Source organism: Vipera ursinii, assembly GCF_947247035.1.
Source record: "Vipera ursinii genome assembly, chromosome: 9".
Classification (NCBI taxonomy): Eukaryota; Metazoa; Chordata; class Lepidosauria; order Squamata; family Viperidae; genus Vipera; species Vipera ursinii.
This window is the reverse complement of record NC_139523.1, coordinates 25191701-25217700: the sequence shown is the minus strand read 5'-3', so window position 1 is coordinate 25217700 and position 26000 is coordinate 25191701. Positions and strand designations below refer to the sequence as shown.

The window sequence follows — 26000 nt, the reverse complement described above, 5'->3', positions numbered from 1 at the left end:
GCCACCCTCGGAAAAACATGACCGGGAGGCTGACCCAAAGCCTGGAACGGCCACGTTGCCCACTGACGGACGAGGGTAGGAGGCAAGCAGGCCGTTTTGCCCCGGCCCCGCCGTGAAGTCCGAGCAGATTGGCACGGCTGATCCTTCGCTTCCAGCCTGGCCGGAGAAGAGAGCAGACTGCCCCCGCCCCGCTCCCAGGATGGCCATCCACGATCTGCCCCAAAAGGCTTCCTTCCTCCTCTCCTGCTCACCCGGTCTCCTGGCCGGCTCTGCACAGGGGAAGAAGCCGGGATTAGGCTGGGCGGGAGCGGGCACGACAGGCTAGCTCGGAGCTCCAGCGCACCTGCCTCCAGCAGCCTTCGCCTGACTAACTCTGCCCGGAGGAAGCGCCTTCTCAGGGCAGCACACAGTCGCCAGCTCCCCGGCCCTCCCCCTTCCCCAGTCGTGGGTCCTGGGTGAGGAATCCCGTAGCATCTGCCTGCGGCCCAGAATCAACGAACAGCTCTTCCTCCTCCCTCTGGTTGCCGGGCTTTCGGCCTCTGCGCGCGCTCCGAAAAACATCCTTCCAGGTCGCCGCGGCATTTCAGGGGCCAGAAAGCGGCGTGACTTCGGGAATAGCAACCGGACTACGCCGGCTGGCTTTGGGAGCTGCTTTTCCCGCCGCCTGAGCCCCCGGCGGCCCTCCCGGCCCAGAATAGTCCTTCGGGCGGCTGTCCACCTCCCCCGACGCCCCCCCCGCGCGCCTGCCCGGGCTTGGAGGAAGCCGCTTCCCCCCGCCGGGTCCGCGGCGCGCCTCTCGGACCGGCGGCGGCGTCTTTAAGCAGCTCAGGGGCGCTTCCTGCGCCTGCCGTGTGTTGTCTACCCAGCCCGGCCTCCTCCTCGACGCCCTCCTTCCTTTCCCCGTTCTCCCCTCCTCCTCCTCCTCCTCCTCCTCCTGCGCGACGCCCGCCTCTCCGGCCGCCCGGAGCAGCCGCTGCCTCGACCCCCGCTGTCGTCCCCATCGGCCGATGCTGGCGCCTTTCCCCAAGGATCCGGCTCCCCCAGGGAGCAGCCCCCGCTGAACCGCGCCCCGCCTGGCCGAGGGGGGCTCAGGAGCCGCGAGGGGGGGGCTTCCCGGGGCTCGGATTGCGTCCGCTTCTCTCCTCCTCCTCCCCCTCCCCCCCAGCGCGGGGACGCAGCCATATGGGGGGTGGCAGGAAGCGCCGCTACCCCTTCCTGCCTGCGGGGAGAGTGCGGCGGCCGGGCCGGGCACCGAGGCGGCAGTGACGGCGAGTGAGAGGCGGCGCCCGAGAGCGGAGTGACCCCGGGCCTGCCTTCGCGGCGGCAGCCCCCCGCCCCCCCCGCCCCCATGGCCCCGCGGGCCGAATAGCCGCCGCTCCAGCCGCGTCTCCCCTCAGGCGCCCCCGCCGCTGCAGCCGCCTCCCTTCAGCCCCCCCCGCCTCTCGCCCCTCGTCCTCCGAGCGCGCCGGGGCGCATGAGTGGCCGCTCGGGGGAGGCAAGCGGCCGTCGTCGCCCCCGCCGTGTCCGGGCTTGGACCGCGGGAGAAGATGTCTTTGCGCATCGCCCTGGCGGCGGGCAACGAACGCAATTCCGAGCCGGTGAGTCTTCCCGCGGCGGCGGCGGCGGCGGCCCCTCCTGTCCACCGGGGCCGGACTAAGGCCGGGCTGGGTCGGGCGGGCGCTGCGGGGAGCCCGGCGTTGGCGGCAGGGTTGGCTGCGCTTCAGCGCCGGCTCAGCTCCCCCGCGGCGGGGCGAGGGTGGGGGGTCGGCGCCGGGACCCGCCGAGTGGAACACGAGCAGTTCGGGTCTCCCGTGGGACCGAGGCTCAGGGCGGAGATCTCCCCGCTGGGCCGCCCGCCGGCGCTCCGCGGCTTCCCAGGAAGGGCCGCGAGGGGACCAGGGCCCTGGCGGGGGTGGCGGATTTAGCGGGCCGGACGGTGGGCCTCTCCGGGGGCCGGCGGAGGGGCTCCCGGTGAGCGGCCGAAGGCGAAGGGCAGCCAGCAGTTCCCGGCAGTGACTCTGCTGCTTTTGCCGCGCTGCGTGCGGCCTCGCCCGTTCCAGCTGGGGGGGAAGGCAGGAGGCGGCAGGCGAGCGGTCAAAGGGGGTCCTTTCCGAAGCCTGGGAGGCGGGTCTCCGGCCGGAAGATCTCGACGGCCGCCTCAGAACCCTCGGCTGCCCGAAGCAGTGCCCCAAAGGCGGTCAGTGGTCTGCAGGCCGAGACCCGCCAGTTCTCTGCATACCTCCCCCCCAACAGGCTTTGGTCGCCTCCACAGACCCCCCAGGAGCTCCTTGCTGTCCCGGAATACTCCCCCAGGGGAGGGGATGTCCTGGGTGCAGACCAGCTCTGCCCAGCTGTGGCCAAAGGAGAGAAACTCTCCCCATCCTTTAGTCTGAAGCATGTGTTTGTGCGGGCCCTTTGTGGGCTTCCTCTCAGAAAAGCCTGCACAAAATGCCATTTTCAGGACTTACTGGGGCCCCTTATAAGTTGGCTCCCTCTTGATGTGTTTTTAACCAAACTGCCTGAACAGGTTTTGCCGAAGCCTCTGTGTCCTTGGCCAGGCAGAATGACGGGTGTGGACGCTGGCTGAGTGTCGTGTGAACGCCCGTGCCTTGCGCTTTAGTGTTGCCTGGGTCAGCCTAGCCAGTCTCTCCCCACCCCCCAGGGGAGGTTGTGCTACTTCTGCCTGTTTGGCTGCACCTGGATTTTGCGCCCCTTGTCAAGGGCTGTCCAAGTGGGGGAGACTGTCAGCAAATGGTCTCTGGGGTTTTGAGGGGAAGGCGGGTGCAGGCCCTGGTTTTGCCTCTGACAATTCCTGGATGCAAAAAGGCCATGTGCCCCAGAGATTCTCGGGGCCACCAAGCACAGACTTTCTCCCGCTCTTGATTGACACCCTAGCAACACCAGCAGGCTATTCTGAAGCCGTGTGGGACTCCAGTTGCAGTGGGCGGGTGTATTTATGTCTGTGCGACAAAGGATGTCACCTCCTTTCATGTTGAAATCCCAGCTTCCTGTCGCATCTCCTTCCGCATGCTCGTGGACTGTGCTCACCCACTTGGGAGGGGGCTGCTTCCAGCCTCGGTGCCCCCTCCTCCCCCTTGTGTTGGAGCTTGCTCGCTTGCCCCCCCAGGCCCAGGTCTGCTGTCTGCCAGGCCTTCCTTGGCTCAGGCCCCACCTTCTCTGCCGCTGCCACCGCTTTCAGCCACATCGCCAATCGCCAAGGCTTCCTGAAGAGTGCCGCACCACTGTGTTGCCATGGCAGCGAGGTCCTCGCCATGGCAGCCAGCTAGGCATCGCCCCTAGCACCTGCGTCCGTGGCCAGTAGCTGTCAGGTGAGAAGGGTGCCTCTGAGCATGTGCCGAGCGCTCCTTTGGCCTGCAAGTGAACAATACAGCCTGCCCCTACCTGCCTGGGCCTGGGAGTTCCCGGGTGTGGCTCCCAGCAGCTCACTCAGATCAAGGAGTACAGAATGTGCGAATGACTGAGTGAGACAGACGGTGCCATCTTGCTTGAGAGCTCTTTGCCAAACCAGTTCAGGGGAGGCCTCCAAACAGGGCCGGGCAACTGCAGCTCCTGGTAACCCAAGCCAGTGAACCCAGTAAAGAACAGCTGGAAGACCCCAGGCCCCACAGAGTCCCCCTCCTTGAGGGGAGGAGGGAGAGGAGCTGGCCCTTCCCTTGCCCGTCCTGCAGCCAGAGGAGCCAAGGGAGAGCCCCGCGCTCCCTGCCACGAAGGCCCCCTCCCCCAGGCTTCCAAGGGCCACCTGCAGCTTGTACGATGCTGGCGTGGAGGGGAAGCTGCTGCCCCCCTTGAGGAGAGTGGTGGCTGCAGGGCCCTGAGACTTCGGCCGTGCCAGGTTGGCAGAGACTGACGGGCACCATCTCCTGCTTTGCATCCTTCAGATCCCGAGCTCCCTGCCTCCCCCATGGCTTTGGCCTGCTTCTTCCGTGGCCAACGGCTTCTTGTGCGGCTGGTCCTTGAGGAGGCTGGGCTGGAGAGCATCGCCCCTCCATGAGTTGGACCCAGGTGGTCCCAGGCTGCTCTGTGCCTTCTGGGGGACATGGTTGTTGTAAGCAGTCCTGGCTCAAGGGGGATGCTGCACCCTTGGCGTGTGGGCCTGGAGACAGAGGGCGTGGATCCACCCCTGTGCAGGCCTTCCCTGCCGGGCGGCTGTCTGGGTGTGCCCCAGCCTCCCACCCAGAGTTGGGGAGCTCCTCCGCCATTCCGGTTTCCCCTGAAAGAGCAGCAGCTGCCGGCTCTGTGGCTCTCGCAGATGAGGTGTCAGGGCAGGGCCGCTTCCTGGATCTCCTGGGCCCTCCTCCTCCTCCTCCTCCTCCTCTGTTGTTGTGATGATCTTCCTGGATTAAAAGTTAATAACGCTTGGGGCATCCGGGGAGTGAGCGACAGAAGCCGCTGCCCTGTGTCCCACCTGGGCCCAGCTGCCTCAGAGAGCCTCCCGCGGTCCTGGGGCCTGCGCTGCCTCCCTGCCCGTGAGTAAAGCCGGAGGGCAGCCCGAGGCTTGCAGATCTGCTCTCCGGCTTGGCTTTTGAGCGATGTGGAGCCCATGAGAGCCACAGAGGTCCGGCTGGAGATGAGGAGGTCCAGACTTGCACGCAGAGTCCCGCTTGGATCTTGGGGGAGAGGCCAGGTGCGCTCTGGGGCTCAGTCCGGGGCTGGTGTGGGTGCTGTGGGGGGCCCTCCTTCACCAGACCAGGGAGAAGATGTTGGCCTGGGCCGCAGGCTCCTGCCAGGGTTGGCGCCTTGAGAATGGAGGTGGGGGGGAAGCTGGGAAGGAAGGCTGATCTGCTAACCACTTTCCCTGGACCCCGTCAGAGAGGAAGCCGTGGGGCAAAGGACCCAGAGACCAGCTTCTGTTAAGGAGAAAAACAAACCAAATGTTCGTTCAGCAGTTTAAAGGTAGTAATCTCAACTGGAACGTTAGCAAGCAAAAACGGTATAAAAATACAGGGAATGAATCGTCCCAGTTTATTTGTTATGGCTTTGTTAGATTCCTGTCCTGCCTTTCGTCCAAGAGCTCCAGGTTTTTTACAACAACCCTGTGAGGTAGAGTGGAAAAGCAGGTGAGAGAATCACCCAGAGGATTTCCATGGCTGAGGGTGGCCGTGGGACCGAGTGGCACTCCACTGGCAGCGCTCTCACCTTCAGCCTCCTGGCTGGCTTCCTTTCCCCCACCTGTATTGGGGGGCAACACAAGACCCTGGCGAAGGCTTTCGGATTGACTGGGGGTCAAAGCCTCGGGCTGGGGGTGCCAGGGCAGCTGTGACCCCTGGGCTGAAGGCTCTGGGCTCCACTGGCCTTGTTCCAAGCGACCCCCTTCTGGCCTGCTTAGTGACTGAAAGACTGAACTGGCACTGAAATTCCTTGAGTCATGGTTGGTTTTACTGCAGCCTAGAACCGGCTGTGTACCGAGCACCCTTTTTTTCATGATGTGCCCGGGTTTTGCACTTGCCTTGGGGGCGGGAAAGGGGGTGTCCCAAGGACAGCAGAGTTTTGCACGCCTCAGGCATTCCAAAAGGTCCCCCCCTGGAGTGAGAGGATCTACTCACCAGGCGCACCGCCACCCTGCCATTTCTTTGAAGCGTGCAGCGCTGTTTTCCAGTGCATTATTGATGAGTGCTGAAGAGGGGGGCCGCCATAGCCCCCTCCCTCCTCCCCTTGCATTGCGCACTCACGAGAGGACAGGCAGCGTTCCTGGGCATCCCACAATGCACCGAGGCATTCCTGCACCGTGGAAACACAGGGAGCTTTCCAGAGAGGCCAGCCCAGGCAGGAGGCCTGTGTCCAACTCCCCCTCCCCGCAGTCCCCCTGCAGCCTAGAGAAGGAGAGTTTCTGACCACCACCACCCCCCTTTCACCACCTTGGCAACATTCCTTGCCCCGTCAGCTGCACTGGGGGGGTTGCTCTCTGTTCTCCCCCCCCCCCCAAGAATACCCCTTTAGACATGGGGCCAGAAAGGGATGAGCAGCAGTGACTTCTTTCTCAGTCAGGAGGAAGGAAGGAAGGAAGGAAGGAAGGAAGGAAGGAAGGAAGGAAGGAAGGAAGGAAGGAAGGAAAGAAAATAGAGCACAAAGGGACCTTGGAGGTTTTCTAATCCAACCCCTCGCTCAAGCAGGAGACCTCATACCACTGAGGTGTTCAATCTTGGAACTTTAAGGCTTGTGGACTTCAACTCCCAGAATTCCCCAGGGAGTCCACAAGTCTTAAAATTTCCAAGGTTGAACCCCTTATCCTACCACTCCAAAGAAAGGACTATCCAATCTTTTCTTGAAAACCTCCAGTGATGGAGCGCCCACAACGTCTGGTGGCAAGCCGTTCCACTGGCTAATTGTCCTTATTCCATACCCTGTGCTTTTGGAGCGGAACGGACCTGTTTTCTTCTCCTTGCCCCATTCTGGTTTCGGAAGGGGAGCGTGCCCGGCTCCTCCCCTCGGTCGGCCTTCATGGGCCGAGTTTCACATCTCTGCATCTGCATGGTCACGTGACTAAAATTTGGATGCTTGGCAACGGGTCCATATTTATGGCGGTCGTGGTGTCCCAGGGTCACGTGATCCCCTTTTGCGACCTTCTTACAAGCAAAGTCAATGGGGGGAAGCCAGATTCACTTAACAGCCAGGTTACTAACTCATCAGCTGCAATGATTCACTTAACAACCGTGGCAGGAAAGGTCGTAAAATGGAGTAAAACTCATTTAACAAATGTCTCACTTAGCAACATAAACTCTGGGCTCCATCGTGGTCATAAATCAAGGACTGCCTGTGTCCAGATTGCAGTACCGAGCCAGGCGGGGGGGCCCTGCGCCTCTGCCTTCGGCCTCTTTCATCTCCTCTGGAAACCCGGCCGGTTTTTGCGTCCACAAAGAAATGGAGAGATCAGATATTTCCACCCTTAACACCTTCGGCCCACATCCTTGGCTACGGCCACCTTGTGCACTGCAGGTGGTCCTTGAGTTACAAGAGCTTGTTCAGCGTTCCTTCAAAGTTACAACGGCACTGAAAAAAAGTCAGTTTTTTCAGACTTACAACGGTTGCAGCCTTCCCCTGGTCACGTGATCAAAATTCAGGCGGTTGGCAACTGACTCACGTTTATGACCATTGCGGTGTCCCGGGGTCATGTGATCCCCTTTTGCGACCTTCTGATAAGCAAAGGCAATAGGGAAGCCAGATTCACTTAACGACTGTGGCAAGAAAGGTCGTGAAATGGGGCAAATTCACCTAACAAACATTTCGCTTAGCAACAGACATGTTGGGCTCAATTGTGGTCGTACGTTGAGGACTGCCTTTATTCCCAGGGAGCGGGCGCTCAGCGGTTGGAGGGCTCTGGGAAGTCTGGAAAAACTGACAGACGGGTCTGTGTGTGTGCTACATGCGTGTCCTTGCTGTGTTCATATGGCTGAGTTCAGAGCCTTGTTGGTTATGAACGGAAGCCCCTGGGTCAAAGGGAAGGTTTCCTGGCTGGGGATTGTGGGACTTGTAATCCTAACTCATCTGGAGGGCAGCTGGCTGGAGAGGTCTGGATGACAAAAAGGGCTGCTTATGGCTGCCTGCCAAGAGGCAGGGCCAGAGAGGGTGTGGCTCTTCAGCAGATGAGATTTACTTTCGGGTGGGAATCTCGGACCTTACCCTCCCCCAAGCAAGTAGCCATGTTCTGGGCGCTTCCCCCGCCCTCCCCAGGGCCAGAAGCCACAAAAGAAGGTTTGTTCTAACTGGAAACAAGTAACAAGGTCATCGTCACACCCGGCTCCCTCCGGGTGTCTCTGCCCGGCCTTCTTCGCTGCTGCAGGGAGGGCAGCCTGGGGGGGGGGTGTCCTCCTCCAAGCACTTCCACCAAGGGAAGCCAGGCGGCTTCCAAGGCTGGTTACTGGGCTCCTAAGAGGTCATCTGGTGGGGCAGGTTGAGTCATGGGCAGGCTGTTGCGAATCCTGCAGAAAGGAAAGGAGATCAAGAGCTCTTGTGATCAGGTTCCCCCCTGAAATGCTCCCCCAGAATCCTGCAGCGCCATCCTCGTCTTAGTGGTCTGTAAAGCCCAACTGGGAGGGTGTGCACACAACCTCCCCACACGCTGTGCCATGGAGAAGACCCCGTTCAGCCTTTGGCCTTTGTGTTCTCAGCCATGGGGAATGCCCCCCGCCCCCAGGACGTCTGCGCAGCCAGAATTCTGGCACTGGGCATGATGTGGCCACGGGCACAGTCTGGCACTGCTGGAAAGCTGCAACCGAGCTCTTTCAGCTGGAGCGGCTGTGGCATCATCTGGGCTGCGTCCCTGCTAAACGCTGTGCCCTGCCATGGTGAGCAGGGAGGTGGAAGGCAACGTCCGCCTTGGAAACGTTCCAAAGTTGAAGGCCAAGGCAAGTGGGCTGCCTGGCCCTGCCCATCCTGGCCCTGTGCGGTTGTGCTCCCGGTGCCCACCCTCAGCTGACACATGCAGAACAGGGAGGGCAATTGGCTGATTACACAGCACGGGGTGCTGCGTAGCAAAGGCTTTGGGGGTTGCCAAACTCAGAGGCTGGTTTCACACTACCCCCAAACTGGATCAGTTGAAGAATCAACTGTGGTTAGTCTTCCCCTTGGATAGTTTTCTTAGAGGGTTGTGTGAATCTACTCCATTTTAGAAACATAGAATCCTAGGGTTGGGACCTCGGAGGTCTTCTAGTCCAACCCCCTGTTCAAGGCAGGAGCTTTCCACCATCCAGGTCAAATAGTTGTCCATTTTTGAAAACCTCTGGTGATGCAGCACCCACAACACCAGGAGGCAAGCTATTTATTGATTAATTGGTTAATTAATAAATTAATTTGGTTAGTTCATGGTTCAGTATGTTGTACAAATCCAGGAAGTGGGTTAGTTCAGTGTGTTGTGTGAACGACACCCCCCCCCCCGTTCAGGAGATGGCCCAAATCCCATGGAGCCCCAGCTGCTTCTCTGTCTCTTCCCAGCATAATTTCCTTGCTCACTTTTCATTCTGGCTGCATTCACACATTAAGGTAGCTGGTAACGGACTGGAGATTCAGCACAATTCCTTCACCCGCACGCCAAAGCAAGGAGGGCAAGAGCCAAGGGCTGAGTGTGCGCACTGCCTTGAGCAATTTGGTCTTGCATGATACGAGAACTACCGTTTACGCACCAAAACCCGGCTTAGGAAACGTGGCTTGAGGCAACATGGTAGCCGAGTCTCTCTGAGCAGTCACAGAGGGTCCAGGGAGCCACTCCTGGGACCAAGAGGGATCTCCTGGGGAAGGAGGTGCCCAGGGCAATGGCCACAAGCACGGAAGGATAGTTGGGGGGGTGAGCTCTGGGTGGTAAGCGTGGAGCACAGGTTGGCGAAGCCTTACCCAGAGAAATGGGGCTGCCAGCAGGCAGGCCTTGTGTCCCCCTTAATGTGAGCACCCCAGTAACCTTTCCTTTGCCCCCTAGCACCAGCGCTGCCCGGTGGTGACTCTTGAGCCTGCCCCCCTGCCGGTGACGCCACCACTGTCCCCCCAGCCCTCCACCCTGGCCAGCAGCCGGTCCGAAAAGGGCTCGTCGTGGTCCAGCCGCTCGCTGGGCGCCCGGTGCCGCAACTCCATCGCCTCCTGCCCCGATGAGCAGCCCCACATCGGCAACTACCGGCTGCTCAAGACCATCGGCAAGGGCAACTTCGCTAAGGTCAAGCTGGCCCGGCACATCCTGACCGGCCGGGAGGTGAGTCGGGCAGAGGCTGGGTGCCCTTTGGGGCGTGGAGGACCTGGGGGGCAGACATAGATTGCTGGGGAAGTGGGAGAGTGCCCCCCTCATATTACAGCTGAAACTGGCCAGGGAAGACGCAGAGCCGGCAAGCAAAGGGGAAGGTCGCTGGGCCGGAGCACAGGCAGAGAACTAGGGAAAGGCTGCCCACAGGCTCAGAGAAGCGTCCGGCCAGCTGCCATGGCCATGTCTCACATGGGGTGCAGTGGGTTTCCCTCTTGAATTGGCTGAGGTGGGGGCATAGGAGGTCCGTGCCGCCCTCCCCGCTCCATGGAGCCACTGAGGCTTCAGCCCAGCTGAATCCAGGCCACGCCTGGCCATTGTGAAGCCCCGCCTTGGGAGCCCAACTGATTTTCTGCATTGTATTTTCCCAAGGTGGCTATCAAAATAATTGACAAGACGCAGCTCAATCCAACAAGTCTCCAGAAGGTGAGCAAATGTTGGGGGGGGTGGAGGGGGGAGGCTTCAGAGCCCAGCTGCCCACTGTATCCCCTTCCAGGGGACCTGGGGGGGGGGCACAGAGGGAGGGGTGCCATGGCCTCATCTGCTCAGAAAGGGCAGCCCCACAAAGAGATGCAGCCCCCTCCCCTCTGCAGGGCTAATCAGCCCCTTCCCCGCCTGGCAGGTAGGGTGCCACACTGGGGGGGGGGACTTGAGCAATGCAGGTTGAGGTTCCCCCCCTTCCCTCTTGGCTCCCTGCCTTTCCTGCCAGCAGTGGGGGGGAGGGGGGACACTGCTCTCCATTGCCCCCCTCCCTAATTATGGCTCAGAGTCTAAGCTGGTCGCTGTGGAAACCCGGCTTCTGCCAGCATCCCAGGGGGAGGGGGAGGGGTGGACCTGCTAATTAGTGGCTGGATTCTCCAGGACAAATGAGCTTCAGGGAAGAGGGGCGAACTCAGTCGCCATTGGTTCAGCTGCTGACTCTTTGGATGCCCCACCTTTCTTTTATGGTGAGGGGCAAGACTCCCTCTCAGTGGCCAAGGATGGTCAGTGATAGCCCTGAAAGGACTGTGGGGTCTATGCTGTGACTGACAGGGTGGGGGTGGGGCAGAAAGTGTCCTTCAGATGCACAGAAACACCACCACCACTCCTGGAATTTTCCAAAAGTATCTTCACTAGGAAATTGAGAGAAGGAAAGGGCAAGCAGACAGCCAGACATGCTCTGCAGCATTGTTATTCATTATAATTTAATTATGCAAAAACTGCTTTGGGAAATCCTCTTGGAAGGGATTATTATTAATCATGGTTAATCAATTAAAGGCCATTCAACCCCCAGCACAGCCTGGCAAGACAACCAGGGCCAATTCAAACCTGACAACCCGGTAATCCATTATCTGCAGATCAACCCTAGGGGCCCTTCCCAGAGCCCGATGCTATAGACACTCAGAGCAAAGAGCTCGGGCAAGTGAGCCAAACTGCACAGAAAGAGAGAGAGAGAGAGAGAGAGAAATGTAAACAGAGAGGAAAGACTGCCTAGGACCGGTGAAGCCTGACCCTGCACTTCTGAGTGCTCGTGGCAAGTCCCCAGACTTTTTTTAATGTATTATTATCATTTTATTGCTAACGCACATGAAAAAGAAAGAAAGAAAAAAGATCTAAAGAAGCCTCTAAAACGCATCGCAGTGCCTGCATCCAGCAGGATGGCTTTAGAAAATATCTCTCTTCTTAAACAACAAATTGAATCTTGGCTACCTGGAGCGATATTGATCCGTTCTTCCTCTGCAGCTATAAAGGGACATTTTGTGAGTCCGTCCCTCGGGGCCCCTCCGGCCCTACATTATTAGCCCCTTTCTGCATTCCAAGCCTGATGAGGCTCCCCGGATTTTGTCAAATTCAAAACTCTTGGTACCTAACCAGACCTCACCTCCCTGCCTTCCAGCCTCAGGTCTCCTTCCAGCGCCGTTTCGCACACGCAGGCAGGCCGGGACTTACAACCATCCATTGAGTGGCTGTTGGAAATTACAGCAATAGCAGTTACAGCAAAAAGTGAAAATAATACCGTAAAGATTTATGCACAGTGGAGGATAAATGAAGGAAAAGACCCATTTTCCTTTTGCCAGCAAAACTGGACCAGCCTTCCCTTTTTATAGAAACATCCATGTTTGGTGGAATTTAAAAGCGGTCTGCATTTTGGAGGGAGGGGATTGTTGGAGAGAAAAACGTTATGCTGTAGTTTTTGGGGAGGGGTAGCTAACTCCTGTTTGGGACGTTTTTGCAGCTCTTCAGAGAAGTCAGGATCATGAAAGGACTAAATCACCCTAATATTGGTAAGAAACAGAAGTCTAGGACACCCCGTGGACATTTTAAAAAAACCCCCAAGGAAGTCGTGTTCTTCAGCAGCTGAAGGGGGCAGGCGAGGCTGGGGCTAAAATGGGGGTTCATCTTTCAATTCAGCAGTCAGCTTGTGGGAGAGAGGAAGGGGGCTCGGAGGGCATCAGGTTGCAAAAGATTGCTAGATGTGGGGGTCAGAAAAAGGAAACCCCCCAAGAAATGAGCAGAATCTGGGACAGAGGCAACGTTTTGGGGAGCAGGGAGTGCTGTGGGATGCCCCCAAGGCTTCACGCTCCCCCGGGAAATAACGTTGCAGAATCGCCTGGTGGGGTCACGGTGCCCGTTTGTCCTCTTGCCACACAGAATTTTAACTCCACCAGTTTCTGCCCAGTGCGCGTCCCTCACTAGCGCTTGCCCCAACGGGGGACCATGGGGGTAGCAACAGCATTTAAGCATTCAAATAAAACAAAATATTCCACCCTTAAAAAGAGACCTGCGAGGTTAGTGGTAGTGACTGGGGGGAGGGAACCGCAGCGTCGGTCAAGAACCCCACCCCCCAGAGAAGAAGCTCCTTGGTGGGGAGGCTGACTTTAATTCTGGCTCTTTGCGCAGTGAAACTCTTTGAGGTGATTGAGACGGAGAAGACCCTCTACCTGGTCATGGAATATGCCAGTGCCGGTAAGCCTCGCCCGCCCTTCCCGGGTGGAAAGTGCCAACCTCCTTCGCCCATTTTCGGCTCATGGTGCCTTCAGAGCCTTCAGAGTTCTGTCTCCTTGCAAACCAGCTGCAGGGAGGCCAAGTATGGGGGCACCCCAGCAGCAGCCCCCCAAGGCAAAAGGCAGCACCGCGGTGAAGGGCTCACAAGCCGGCGTTGCCTGCTACCTAAAGGATGGGGGCTCTCCCTTGGCTGCAGTTTGGCTCTCTTGGAGCTGCTAAAATTACCCTCACTCGGTTTCAATATCTCCAGCCCCTCACAGGCCCCCAGGCCAGGTCTGATGAAGCAGTCAGTGAAGAGAACCTTTGCAGCTCAGGGTTGAAATGAGGGGTCTTTGGTGGTCTCTGAGCCGAGCTGTTTTCTTGCAGACGTTTCATGACCTAACTGGGTTACATCATTAGTGTCAGTAAGGGGTGGGGTTTGCAGAGTAGAGGCAAAGGAAAAGGGCGGGGGGAGGAAGAGGAGAACATGGTAAGGTCCTTGGTGCTCTGTGCACTGATAATCTTCCCTAGTTTGCTCATGAAATGTCTGCAAGAAAACCACCAAACCCAGGGACCACCAAGGACCCCGCAGGCATTGCAACCTGGGGGAGGGGCTCTTTCCCCTTAGACTGCAGAGAGGTTGGGGGTCAGCACGTGCCCTCAGGAAAGTCTCTCACCTGGACTGGCTTCTAAGGGCATTTGGGTGTAAAGCCGCTCATCCGACAGGCCTCTCCTTCAGGTCCGCCTGGCCCTGCCTGACCCCCTTTTGTGCTGACAAGCTGAAAAATTTCCCCGCTCTCTTGGGCCAGCTGGCACCTGGCCCCCCTCCCCCTCCATTACGTGGGAAAGCTCTTCCCAGCAGATCTCCAGGAACAGCTGCCAGCGCATCCTGCCCTTCCCTGGCACCAGTGGCCCCGGGTCCAAATGTCCACGGCACCCACCCTCGGCCTCCCCCTTCCCTGTTTCTAGCCCTGGCATCCAGGCTGGCCTAACCTGCCCGTCTTTCCTCTCTTCGTGCAGGAGAGGTTTTCGATTACCTGGTTTCCCACGGCCGCATGAAGGAGAAAGAAGCCCGGGCCAAGTTCAGACAGGTGGGGCCTCGTGGGGCTACCCAGAATGCCCGCTCCTTGGGCTCCGGACAGGGGTGCAACTGCTGTGCCTGGAAGGGGGCTGTGCAGCTGCTGGAGGGGGGAGGTTTGCACCCTAGCCAGGACCCCTCCTTTTCACTCCTAGATCGTCTCGGCTGTGCACTACTGTCACCAGAAGAATATCGTACACAGAGACCTGAAGGTGGGGAGTTTCCGCACAGCTGCCATCTCTCCCTCCCCCGCCCAATTCCTGTCTGGGGGGGAGGAATGGTTCAGCCACCCTGGAGCAGCCCCCAAAGCTGGATTTTGGGAGGTGGCCCTGGAGAAACCTTTCCCCTGACCCTCAGTGCTTCCGCCTGTAAAATGGGAAGACTTGCTGCCTGCTCTCGGAGTTGGTGCGAGTTGATTCACTAGAAGAGGTAGAAGAACCACGGAAGCTGCAAGTTGGGCAGCTTCTCCGTCCGGCACTTTGCCGGCCATCGGACTTCGGATGCAGTTTATTGGGCCTGGGGGCTGCAGCAAAATTTTACCCCCCTCATTCCTGTCCCTCAGGCAGAAAACCTGCTGCTGGATGCGGATGCCAATATTAAAATAGCCGACTTTGGCTTCAGCAACGAATTCACACTCGGCTCCAAGCTGGACACCTTCTGCGGGAGCCCCCCCTACGCCGCCCCGGAGCTCTTCCAGGGCAAGAAGTACGACGGACCGGAAGTGGACATCTGGAGCCTGGGGGTCATTCTGTACACCCTGGTCAGCGGCTCCCTTCCTTTCGATGGGCAGAACCTCAAGGTGAGGCTGTGGAGCAGAAATTTTGGGGTGCAGAGGGCAGGGCAGGTCGGGGCGTCCCAGTTGCAAGGAGGGGAGACCGAGGTCAGCCTCTGCTGTGGTCCTCTTTGCAAAGGGGGGGGCTGGCTGAGATGTTCGGGGGGGCTGTGCCAGATGGGCTCTTGGCTCTGGATCCACTCGGGGTGGGCCGAACCTCTGCCTGGGGGAAGGAAAAGGGCAGCTGGGCATCCAGCACCACCACCTGGGCTTACGGCCTTCCCTTTCTGTGCTCGGGGCCCTTTGCTGTTGCTTTTTAAAAATTATTTTATTAATTGATATGACGGATCTCCTGCCTCGCTCTGCAAAGCGACTTTTCTTCTCACTCTGCTCGGTTGCCCGATGCCTGAAGTTGCAAAGTCTGCTTCCCACCGGAGGAGCAAGTGGGTGGCATATCCCGGGCATGTAGCCACTGGCCTTGGCATAAGCCCCTTGGCACCCTTGGCCAGGCAGCACTGCCCCCCCCAGCAGACTGGCCGCCCGGAGGGACTGAGGGGGAGAGCCAGGCTGCGCTCTGAACGACAGGCCTCTCTGCCCACCCACCCAGGAGCTGCGGGAGCGTGTGCTGCGTGGCAAGTACCGTGTCCCCTTCTACATGTCCACGGATTGCGAAAACATCCTGAGACGCTTCCTGGTGCTGAATCCTGCCAAGCGCTGCACCCTGGAGGTGAGAGCGCCCGGCCTGGGCCCAGCTCTGCTGCAAGCCCCGTGTGGCAGTTTGCCAGGCCTGGGCGGCTCCTTCCTCCCTCGTGGTCCCTCTGGGGCTGAAGGAGCACAGCTGGCACTGCCTGTCCCCCATGCCAGTTTCCCGGACACCCACCAGAAGCCAGGCCTTTAATTAGCAACCGTCTCCACAGGATCTGGCCCTTCCCACTGCTGAGCCTTCCTCTCCTGACTCCACCCCCCCCAATGACTGTAATTAGCCTAATTGACTCAAGGGTAATTGCATGGTGTGTCAGGGAGGCACTGAGCAGCCCACACCCTCCCCGCCTGGCACAGCTCAGTGCGTGTTACAGCAGGGGTGGGGGTCGAGCCTCTGCAGGCGCCCTGTAGATTATTGGGGGACTGTTTGTGCCTCCCCTGAAATGGAGACCCATGTTGGAAAAAGATGGGGGGAGTCCCTTGGCCCAGGGTGAAGAATTTGAGGTGCCTCTGAGCATGGGCTGAGGACTGCATGGACTGGCCTTTGCTCACCCGGGGTGTCCAGATACCTCAGGTGGGACTTATGAGGCTGCCAGGTGGGCACCCAGGGGGTTGCATTGGCAGAATTGGGAGGGGCCCCAGCAGCTCGATCCCCCATTAACACTTCTCCCCCCCCCCAGCAAATAATGAAGGACAAGTGGATCAATATCGGCTACGAGGGGGAGGAGCTGAAGCCCTACCGAGAACCCGAGGAGGATTTTGCGGATGCCAAGCGCATAGGTATGATCCCCCCCGCCCCCGTGCTTGGGGTTGAGTGGCCCTGGACACCCCCCCCTTGCGACTGCGGCTGATCCTGCTGCCTGGACAGGTGCCCCAGACTGAAGGGCCTGGCACCAAGGCAGCTGGCCAGCATCGCCCATCCCCGTTTGCTGTGGGGTCTTCTAGCCCCTCCTGGCCTTGGGCCGTGTTAACCCGCTGCCTCCATTCCTCCCTATCCAGAGGTCATGGTGGGCATGGGCTACACCCGGGAAGAGGTCAAGGAAGCATTGGCCAACCAAAAGTACAACGAGGTCACAGCCACCTACCTGCTGCTGGGCAGGAAGAACGAGGTATGGATGCTGCCAAAGCCCCCCTTCCCCCCCCCGGGCTGCCTCTTCGAGCGGGAGGGGGGCTCCCTGGTGCAAAGCCGCAGTGGGGCGGCACACGTGCTTCAAACATGCTCAGTCGGCCAGGACTCGCCTTCAGCTACTGGGGCAGGATCCGCCCGAGGGGCCATGGGATCCACCCTGGGTGTGGGCGGAGGGTCCCTGGCTTCTGAGAAGCCGGACCCCAGCTGCCTACGGAAGGAACCATCTCTGACCCACCCACCCCGCCCCCCGAGCTGCAGGCCCACACGTGTCTGGGGGAGCGTGTGCTGGCTCCGCTTTGAGGGGCCTGGCCTTCTGCTCTGTCCAGCAGGTGGAAGGGGGGGAGTCCCGCACCGGCAGCAGCCTCTCGCTGGCCCGAGCGCGGCCGCCCAGCGAGGTCTCCAACGGCACCAGCAAGTCCTCCTCGCACGCCAAGGGCCAACGGGCCTCCTCCACGTACCACCGGCAGCGACGGCACAGCGATTTCTGTAAGTGGCCGGTGCCCCTGCCGTCTCTGGGACACTGAGGGCCCCTCTTGGAGACCTGGCGTGACCCCCCCAGCCCCCGCCGGGGGCCTCGGGCAGTTCTTAAGACTTTTCATGGCATCCTGGCGTGCAGACCCCAGCCCTTCTCTTAGCTTTGACTGAGCCAGGATGCCCCCCACATCATAACATGGGTAATAGGAACACGGCAGTTGTGTGAAGCTGAGGCTGGAGGGAGCTTGGCATCCTCTTGCAGGCAGGGGGTTGGCTTGATGGCCTCAAGGAGCCCTCTAAACTCCAGCAGCTGTGGAGCTCTCTCCTTCCAGAGGTTTGAGGTGCATCCAAGATGGCCAGCAGGTTGAGAAGGGGAACGTAACACAGGTAGTCCTCGACTTACAACTGAGCCCAAAATTTATGTTGCCAAACAAGACAGTTACTGTGAGTTTTGCTCCCTTTTATGACCTTGTTGTTAAGTGAATCACTGCAGCTGATAAGTTAATCTCCTGGTTGTTAAGTGAATTTGGCTCCTCCATTGTCCTTGCGTGTCAGGTCACCAAAGGGGACCACGTGACCCTGAGATGCTGCAGCCGTCATAAATATGAGCCAGTTCCCAAGAATCCGAATTTTGATCAAGTGACCATGAATGGATGCTTCAATGGTCACAAGTGTGAAAAACGGTCACAAGTCACTTTTTACAGTGTGTTGTAACTATAAATGGTCATTAAACAAACAGCTGTAAGTTGAGAACTGCCTTAAAGACCTGCTTGAAAAACACAGGTGTTTATTCTATTTTCATAGGAGAGGAAATTGGAAAGAAATTAAACCCGCCATAGTTTCCGTCCTGAGCCCTTTTGTCCCCCTCCTCAGGGCCACTGGCTCTGGGCTGGCCGTCCCCCTTGAGAGTGCCCCCTTTCCCTCCCCCCAGGCGGCCCCTCGCCCGTCCCCCCGCACCCCAAGCGCAGTCCCACCAGCGCCGGGGACGGGGAGCTGAAGGAGGAGCGGATGCCCTCGCGCAAGGCCAGCGGCAGCGTGGTGGGCAGCGGCCGGGGGGGCCTCCCGCCCTCCAGCCCCATGGTCAGCAGCGCAAACAACCCCAACAAATCGGAGATCCCCGACCGGCGCAAGGACAGCACGGTCAACACGGTAAGGGGGGTCCTGGCGGTCTCAGCCTCCTCCCTCAGCACGGACCCTGTTTCGGGGGGGCAGGGTCATTCCCCCGGGGCCTCGAGAGGAGGGCATCCCTTCCCTGCCAGGACCAAGGGGCTTTCCTTGGACGTCGGGGGTTGCAGGATGGGACCAGAGAGGGCGCCAGCTGGTTTCGGAGCACTGCCCGGGGCCTCCTGTGCCCGGCATTCATGGAGCCAGGCAAAAACTGGTCCCCAGCCGGGTCTCCCCAAATCCAGAACCTACTTTTCTGGTCGCACTTCTTGTGTCCAAGCAGAAGCAGATCCTGCCCAAAGAGGCCCTTGGATTAGGTGACCTCTGGGCCCTCTTCTGTGTCCCGGTTTACAGAATAACAGAGTTGGAAGGGACCTTGGAGGTCATCTAGTCCAACGCCCTGCTCTGGCAGGAAACCCTGCACCATTTCAGACAATTGTCTGTCCAGACTCTTCTTAAAAACGTCCAGTGTTGGAGCACCCAGAACCGCTGGAGGGAAGCCGTTTCACTGATTTAATTGTCAGGAAATTCCTCCCTAGTTCCAGGTTGCTTCTCTCCTTGATGACTTCCCATCCGTTGCTTCTGGTCCCGCCTTCCGGTGCTTTGGAGAATAGGTGGACCCCCTCCTCTTCTTTGGGGCAGCTCAGATATTGGAACACTACTATCATCTCACCCCTAGTCCTTCTTTTTATTAAACTAAATAAATATAATTCCCGCAACTGTTCTTCCTATGTTTTAGCCTCCAGTCCCCTGATCCTCTTTGTTGCTTTTCTCTGCACCCTTTCTAGAGTCTCAACGTCTTTTTTACATCGTGGTGACCAAATGGAGATGGTTTGTGTGCCATCTAGGTTGGTATAGGCTCACGCATGATCTAAGGAGCTGCAAAGTCTAGTTTAATGAAAAGAAGGACAAGGGGGGACAGGATAGCAGTCTTCCACTATTTGAGGGGCTGCCCCAAAGAAGAGGGGATCAACCTATACTCCAAAGCCCCAGAAGGCAGGACAAGAAGCAACGGGTGGAAACTAATCAAGGAGAGAAGCAACCTGGAACTAGGGAGGAATTAATCAGCAGAACAGAAGTTGCCTCCAGTAGTTGTGGATGCTCCATCACTGGAGGTTTTTAAGAAGAAATTGGATTGCCGTTTATCCAGAATGGGGGTCTCCTACTTAGGCAGTGGGCTGGACTAGAAGACCTCCAAGGTCCCTTCAAACTCTGTCATTCTGTTCATTCTGTTAATGTCTAAGTTGCTGAAGACCTGGATGCTGAGACTCTGATGCCGCTGACCCCATTCCATCCCCCTATTTTCGTGGGCCCAGGAGCCCCTCTGGCAGCTCCCAGGCTCTGAACTGGCCATCTTCCTTCCTATTTCAGAATAACATCCCACCCAGTATGATGACCCGGCGGAACACCTACGTCTGCACGGAGAGACCTGGGGGCGACCGCCACTCCCTGCTCCAGAACGGGAAGGAGAACAGGTGGACTTGGGTGGGGCAGGTCATGGACTTGGCTCTGGGGCATGGTCTGGCGCAGGGTGTCTCCACCGTGGCCATTTGCAGTTGAGTGGACTTCAACTCCCAGAATTCCCCGGCCAGCCATCTTGGCTGGGGAATTCTGGGAGTTGAAGTCCACCCATCTTCAGGTGACTGAGAAACACTGCATCTGAAGATGTATTCTCATTTCCGGAGGGAAAAACAGAAGCTGTTGCATCTCAACAGGAGCAAGAAAGCCATGTCCACCTTGGTAGTAGCCCCCTGCCAGAAGCCCCATTTCCTTATCCCCAGAGAAGAATGCAAGGGGGGCACAGGATGCCTGTGAGCGCCTGCCCCACGGCTCCTGAGTCGCCCTGGGCATCCCACCGAGGTAGCAGGGCCTTGGGTCAATTGGTGTCCAGAATCCAGGGTCAGGGTCAGCATCCCAAGGAGGACGGGTGTCACCTCTGGCCTGAAGGGGCTGCAGGAGGCCAGCTGTGGCTCAGGGCTCAAAGGTCAGAGCTTTGGGATTTCTCAAATCTTTTGCCCCAAAGTTCTTCTGGGCCCCCGGTGGCGAAGAATCTTGCCACGGCCTGAGTGGCCCCTCTCCTTCCTCCCCCCCCCGCAGCTCAGGTGCCAGTCGGGTGCCCCCGGCCTCCCCCTCCAGCCACAGCATTGCCACCTCCTCCTCCTCCGACCGCAGCCGGCTCTCTCGCGGCACCAACATCCGCAGCACCTTCCATGGGGGGCAAGTGCGGGACCGGCGTGGCACTGGCGTGCAGAACGGGCCGCCCCCCTCGCCGACCCTCTCCCACGAAGCCCCCACCCTGCCTCAGAGCCGCAGCCGGGCCACCTCCAACCTCTTCAGCAAACTGACCTCGAAGCTCACGCGGAGGTAAGCAGCCTGGGCGGGGGGGAGCTGGGCGGGGGCTGCAGCATTGGCTCCTCCCCCTCGGCCGACCACAATTGAGCCCACAATGGCCGTTGCTATGCAAGTGAGCTTTGTCCCATTATACAACTTTTCTTGCTGCCGTTGTTAAGTGAATCACCGCAGTTGTTAAGTTAGGAACACGGTCGTTAAGTGAATCTGCCTTTCCCATTGACTTTGCTCATCAGAAGGTGGCGAAAGGGGATCACCGGATCCCCATGGGACCCTGCGACCATCGTAAACACGAGTCATTTGCTAAGCGACTGAGTTTGATCACATGACCACAGGGATGATGCAACAGTCATAAGTGTGGAAAATAGTCATAAGCCACTTTTTTCTGCCCTGTTGAATGTCACTAAAGAAGCAGTTGTAAGTCAAGGACTCTGTACCTCGAAAGAGGGAGAGAAGGAAAGGGGGGAGGGAGGAGGATGTTTAGCACATCCGTTCTACTCCAGAGCGAGCCGGGCCTTCAAGACCCTCCACGGCCCCTTCCCCAGTACTGCCCCACTGGGCCAAGCCTCCGCCTGCGGGTTTCGGAGGCTGCCGGGCACTTGGTGTTTGCAAAAAAGCACCTGGAGGATTCTCAGACTGTGAAGAGCAAAATTATCTGATCTGACAAAACCAAGATTGAACTGTTTGGCCTCAATTCTAACATTATGTCTGGAAGAAACCAGGCACCGTGCATCATCTGCCCAATATCACCCCAAAAATGAAGCACGGGTGTTTTTCAGCAGCAGGAACCGGAAGACTGATCATTGTTGAGGGAAAGCTGAATGGAGCAAAATACAGGGATATCCTCAATGAAAACCTGTCCACGGTGCTCAGGACCTCAGACTGGGCCAAAAATTTGCTTTCCAACATGACAACGATCCTAAGCAGACAGCCAAGACAACACAGGAGTGGCTGCACCCAGCCCGGCAGGAGTTTGGTGCCCGCCTGCCTTGAGGGTCTCCCGTCTGAAGGAAGCTGCCTCTGCCCCACGGAGGCCCCCTGGGGCAGCCGCTCCTCAGCCTCCCTGCCCCAGCCTGGGGCACCCCTTGAAGCCTTCCCCAGGTCCTTCCCAGCCTGCTTGGCCCCGTGGCTGCCACCCCGGGAAAACCAAGGGGTCTCTTCCCCCCCCCCCGAAGTCCTTCCATAGCTGCAGCCGCTGTGCTGGCGAAATAGGAAGGAAACTGCCTGTTTTTAAAGCGTGGGCAGTTATAAACCTGGCAGAGGCCCTGGGGGTGGGGGTGGGGGCATTGTAGATTTCCTAAATGGTGATGATCTCTGACAGGAAGCTGGCTTGCCTTGGCACAGCCGGGAAAGGGAGGAGAGGGCACCTTCCGCAGCCCTGTGAGGTGGGGTCTTTCCAGAGAGCCTGGCAGAGCCTTTGGACACACACCCCCCTGGGACGGCGAACAAAGGGGCATGACTTCTGGGTGGGGCACGCATGGCTTTTCAAGCCCCCCCTCCGGAGCCCTGGGCGCAGCTGCTTCCTTCCCAGCGCCGCTTAGCTGAAGGTGGCTGCGTCCCCCGGAGACCCTCCTGGGAGAGAGAGGGAGGCTCAGTCCAAGGCAGGAAAGTTAGAACGGAAGCCCCTTACCCCAGGCAGGGGGGCCTGGAAGTGAAGGGCCAGAGTCCGAGGCAGCCCCACCCTGAAGGATTCCACGGGCCCCGCAAGTCCCTTGGCAGGGCTGTGGGGCAGAAAGGGGAAAGGGCGGGGCCTTGTAGGAGCTGGGGGTCTTTGTGGACCGAGGAGGAGCCGGACCCCCAAGGGGGGTGGGGGTGGCAAAGGTGGCAGAAGGAAGGGCGGGGCAGCTGCCTGGCTCACGGAGGACACGCAGATACAACTGAGCAGGGCAGGATTCGCACTCTGCTTTTGGGGGGGGGTCAGCCGGAGGAGCCTCTGGGGGTACCTCTGACGCAGTCCGAGACAGAAGGGAGGCCAACCCCGAAAACCAGCTGGAAGGAGCTTCTCCCCTGCACATCCTGGGCTCTGCTTCCCCCCCCCCCCCAGCATTTGCAGCTGCAGAGGCAGGACCAACCCCCCCACTAACCTCTCTTGCTCGCCCCCCCATGCCCCTTTCACTCTGGCTTCTCTCTGTTTTCAGGGTCACTCTTGACCCCTCTAAGCGGCAGAACTCTAACAGGTGCATCTCGGGTGCTTCACTGCCTCAAGGATCTAAAATCAGTAAGTGGCTGCCCCCCCCCCGCCCCCTCCTTCCGCTCTGCTGCTGCGGCTGCCTTTCTCGCTGCCTTCTCCCCCCCCTTTGCTTGGCTAGAGCCCTTAGCGACCCCCCCCCAACGGGGATGCCTTTCAACTGCGCCTGGCTGCTCCAGAGCGCCTCCCTCCCCTGCTGGCCTTCCCCAATTCCAGAGGTGCGAAAGGGGATTCCAAGGACTCTCCTCCTCCTCCTGATGCAGGGGGGAGCCAGGCCCGAGGTGCCCCCTGCCCGCCTGGGGCTCTAAGCAAGGCCGCCCAAGAGCCGGGCCAGCCCAGGGCCCGCCTGTGAGCGCCCCAAAGCCCCTGGCGCAGGTGGAGGCGGAGCGGCAAGCCAGCTCCTGCAGAAGGGGGCAGCCGGGACCCCCGCAAAAGCCCAGCCTGCTCCCTGTCCTCAGCCAGGCAGTCCCCTGCCCATAGAAACCTTGCAGGCGAGGGAGGGGCCCTCCCCCCCTTTCTCTGGGCAGCAGACTCTGGGGCAGTGTGTGGCCTTGGGGAGCCCCTCTTTGTCGTCCCAAATGGCAGGAGCCACTCCCAGGCTGCCCGTGCCCCCCTCGCCTAATGGGGGATCTGGACCCGGAGGCTGACGGTGGAGGGGGGGCCTTCCCCAGATGAAGCCTGGTGGTGCACCCCACCCGCCTGCTCCCCACATCCTCTTTGCCTTCATCGCTGCTCCTCTCTTTCGCCCTCCAGGGTCGCAGACGAACCTGAGAGAATCAGGGGACCTGCGCTCACAAGGTGAGTCCCTGGGGGCCGGCCCCTGTCTGTGGGAAGGCTGGTCAAAAGCTCGAAAGGCCAAAGGGGGCAGAGGGAGAGCCGGGGGGGGGCACTTCGGTTCCTTGGCTGCAGCAGGCATCCTTCGCCAGAGGAGCCAGTTGTATTGATTTTTTGCCTTTTGCTCAGTTGCAGAATTCAGCTGGGGGGTGGGGCGTGAGAGGACTGTGCGGTGTAAAGTGTGTGTCTGCAGCCCAGCTCAGTTGGGGGGGGGCGGAGGGGGCTGGCTTTACCTCTGCAAACTAATCTGTGGTCTTCAGGGCTCCCTAACCTGTTATCTGGGTTCTTCCAATATCTACAGTCCGCTGAAGTTTATTTTTATATATTTATATTGTGGCTTTATTACTTTTATGAGTAACTCAAACCGGCAGACGTACATAATCCTCTTTCCTCCTCCTCCTCCTCTGTTCCCCACAACAACAACCCTGTGAGGTGGGATGAGTCAGGCGGGGGTAGAATCATCATAATCAACTACTGGCTTCTCGAAGCCTGAAGCCCAGGTCAGAAACCCCGGCAAGGCTAAACAGCCCCCCTTGGCATCTTGGCTGGGCCAGGGTTATTGTCCAGGTGGCCGATCTCTGGCCATAGCCAGGCCAGGGTCCCCCTCCTCTGGCCTTTGCGGGCATCTGCCGCCTCTGCCCGCTTAGCAGGCTCCTGCTCCTCCTTGCCCGCAGTTGCAATTTACCTTGGCATCAAAAGGAAGCAGAACCCCGGCTGCTCCGATTTACCTGGAATGTGAAGCTGACCAGCACCCGCTCCGCCGAGGCCATCCTGGCCGCCCTCTGCCAGGCCACGGACTCTGCCAACTGCTGCCGCCGCCAGACGGAGCCCTTTGTCCTCTCCTGCACCCACGGGAAGAGCGCCAGCGAGCACTTCTGCTGCCTCGAGGTGGAGGTCTGCCGGCTGCAGCGGCTGGGGGGGCTGCACGGGGTGCTCTTCCGGCGCCAGGCCGGCACCTCCCTGGCCTTCCGCAGCCTGGTGGCCAAGATCACAGACCAGCTGCAACTCTAGGGCGTCCCAGCCTGCTCCGTGCATTGACTGACCCCCGGGCTGGGGGAGGACGTGGCCCCGGGGCCCTCCTCGCTTTCCTCCGGAGCCCAGACGGTCCTCGGGCCAACCTCTGCTGCCAGTCTGACCCACAGCTGCTGCCCTGGAAGGCGCCTGCCAGCCTGTCAGTGGTGCTAGGAGGGGGACGGGGAGGGCAAGAGGGGGGGGAGACAAAGGGGAGCTGGCAAGGAAGGGCGCTGGCCCCTCCTCCAGCACCTAATCGGGTGGGGGAAAGGCTGGCCGGCCTTCCCTTTCCCGAGTCACATGGGGGAGCTGCAGGCCAGACTCTGGTGTGCCCCCTGCTTCATCCGTTGTACAAAAAGGACCCCTGCCCATCGTGGTGTGCCCACCAGCCATGACCTTTTCACGCGCCACTTAATTGCCATCCAAACTCCAAGAGCCCAAACGCTTTCATTTCCCCAAATTGGAGGGGGGGCGGTTTTGGGCTTGCCCATAGAGGGTCCTGCCTCCCTTTCCTGGGCACCCACAAAAGCTGGCCCCTGGCCCCAGCTCTACTCTAGCTGGAGAGCTGGCTCCCCCCCAGGAATTCAAACCCCCCCAAGACAAAGGGGGCCAAATGCGGTCAGTGGTGGGAGGAGGCAGCAAGAATAGAGCGGAGTAGTTCAGCTGAGCTGGGGGGCGGCTGAACTGAGAGAGGCCACCCGACTGGCAAAGGCGCTCTGGGTCTTTGCAGCGCCATGTCCAGCCTTGCCTTCCATGGCAGCGATATTGGCACTCGACCGGGCAGGCAGCTGTGCGCTCAGGCCATTTGGGCACTGGAGACCCTCCTGCCCAAAGGCCAGAAGGCCCCAAGCAGCGGGCAGCAGGCGGGACCCTCACGTCTCCCACACAGGCGTGACCAGACTACGAACCAAATCTGAAGCTTGGAAGAAAATGGAGCTGGCGCCGAGACCCCACTTGGAGGGGGCTGGTCCTCCTGAGTGGGTTGAGGGGCCAGGATTCGGTCACCCCAACGGCTGCTGGCCATCTCATGGGGATGGGCACGAGTTGGCAATGCCAGCTGCCCAAGCAGCTCTGCTCGGGTGCGGCCGGAGGGCTGTGCTGGGTGGTGTGTGGGCACCTTTCCACCCTGTGCGTTTGGGCCCCAGCAGTGTGAAGGGGCTGCGGAGGGGGACTGGCACAGGAGGTGGCAAAGCCGCCGGGCCTGGGCTCGGGGTGGAGCCGCTTGGCCAGGGGGAGCTGGTGGGGCTTGGCGGACGGGCCTGGAGAAGGAGACTTGGCCGCTCCGGTGGGGAAAGCTGCAGTTCCCCTCCCCCCCCATTTTCCCTCGTTTACTGGGTGCCCCTGCTGTGACTTCCCCCCTCCCCTCAAATCTGGCCTCTTGGGTGTTCCGCAATCTGTACAGACCCCCTGTATATAATAGCCCCTTAGCCCCGTATCACTGGGTAGAGATATTAAGCGCCACCTTTTCACCTCTGGACAATGTAAGTTATTCCGGCCCCCATGACGGTCCATGCCCAAACCTCAATAAACGTAGAAACTCTCCTGGCTCCGTTTGGTCCCTGCGGAGCTGAAGGTGGGGGCTGGCTGCTGAGAAGG

The 26000-nt window shown here is 59.4% G+C and overlaps 1 protein-coding gene across 3 annotated transcripts; it reads left to right on the top strand.

The window, feature by feature from the left end:
* The first annotated feature begins 959 nt into the window (after nucleotides 1-959).
* On the top strand, nucleotides 960-25940 carry MARK4 (microtubule affinity regulating kinase 4). 3 transcript variants are annotated; one of them, XM_083369968.1, is made up of 18 exons: nucleotides 960-1598; nucleotides 9428-9694; nucleotides 10112-10165; nucleotides 11955-12003; nucleotides 12620-12685; nucleotides 13724-13794; nucleotides 13937-13993; nucleotides 14344-14580; nucleotides 15161-15280; nucleotides 15936-16035; nucleotides 16255-16364; nucleotides 16711-16870; nucleotides 17790-18007; nucleotides 19394-19497; nucleotides 20120-20386; nucleotides 22510-22589; nucleotides 23313-23357; nucleotides 24068-24353. In XM_083369968.1, exons 1-18 carry the CDS (start codon nucleotides 1548-1550, stop codon nucleotides 24130-24132), a joined length of 2121 nt encoding a protein of 706 aa, XP_083226094.1. In that variant the 5' UTR covers nucleotides 960-1547; the 3' UTR covers nucleotides 24133-24353. The 3 variants fall into 3 exon arrangements, with proteins under 3 accessions (XP_083226094.1, XP_083226093.1, XP_083226092.1); XM_083369967.1 differs by lacking the exon at nucleotides 22510-22589 and having other exon boundaries at nucleotides 16714-16870; nucleotides 24068-25940; XM_083369966.1 differs by lacking the exon at nucleotides 22510-22589 and having other exon boundaries at nucleotides 24068-25940.
* The last annotated feature ends 60 nt before the right edge of the window (nucleotides 25941-26000 follow it).

What these genes read in the sequence shown, in the direction of transcription:
- MARK4 (XM_083369966.1), top strand. Translation starts at nt 1,548, where the DNA reads ATGTCTTTGCGCATCGCCCTGGCGGCGGGCAACGAACGCAATTCCGAG. An exon ending in CATGGAATATGCCAGTGCCG is followed by an intron (nt 12,686 to 13,723) that starts GTAAGCCTCGCC and finishes CTCTTCGTGCAG; the next exon opens with GAGAGGTTTTCGATTACCTG. An exon ending in CCCGGGCCAAGTTCAGACAG is followed by an intron (nt 13,795 to 13,936) that starts GTGGGGCCTCGT and finishes TTTCACTCCTAG; the next exon opens with ATCGTCTCGGCTGTGCACTA.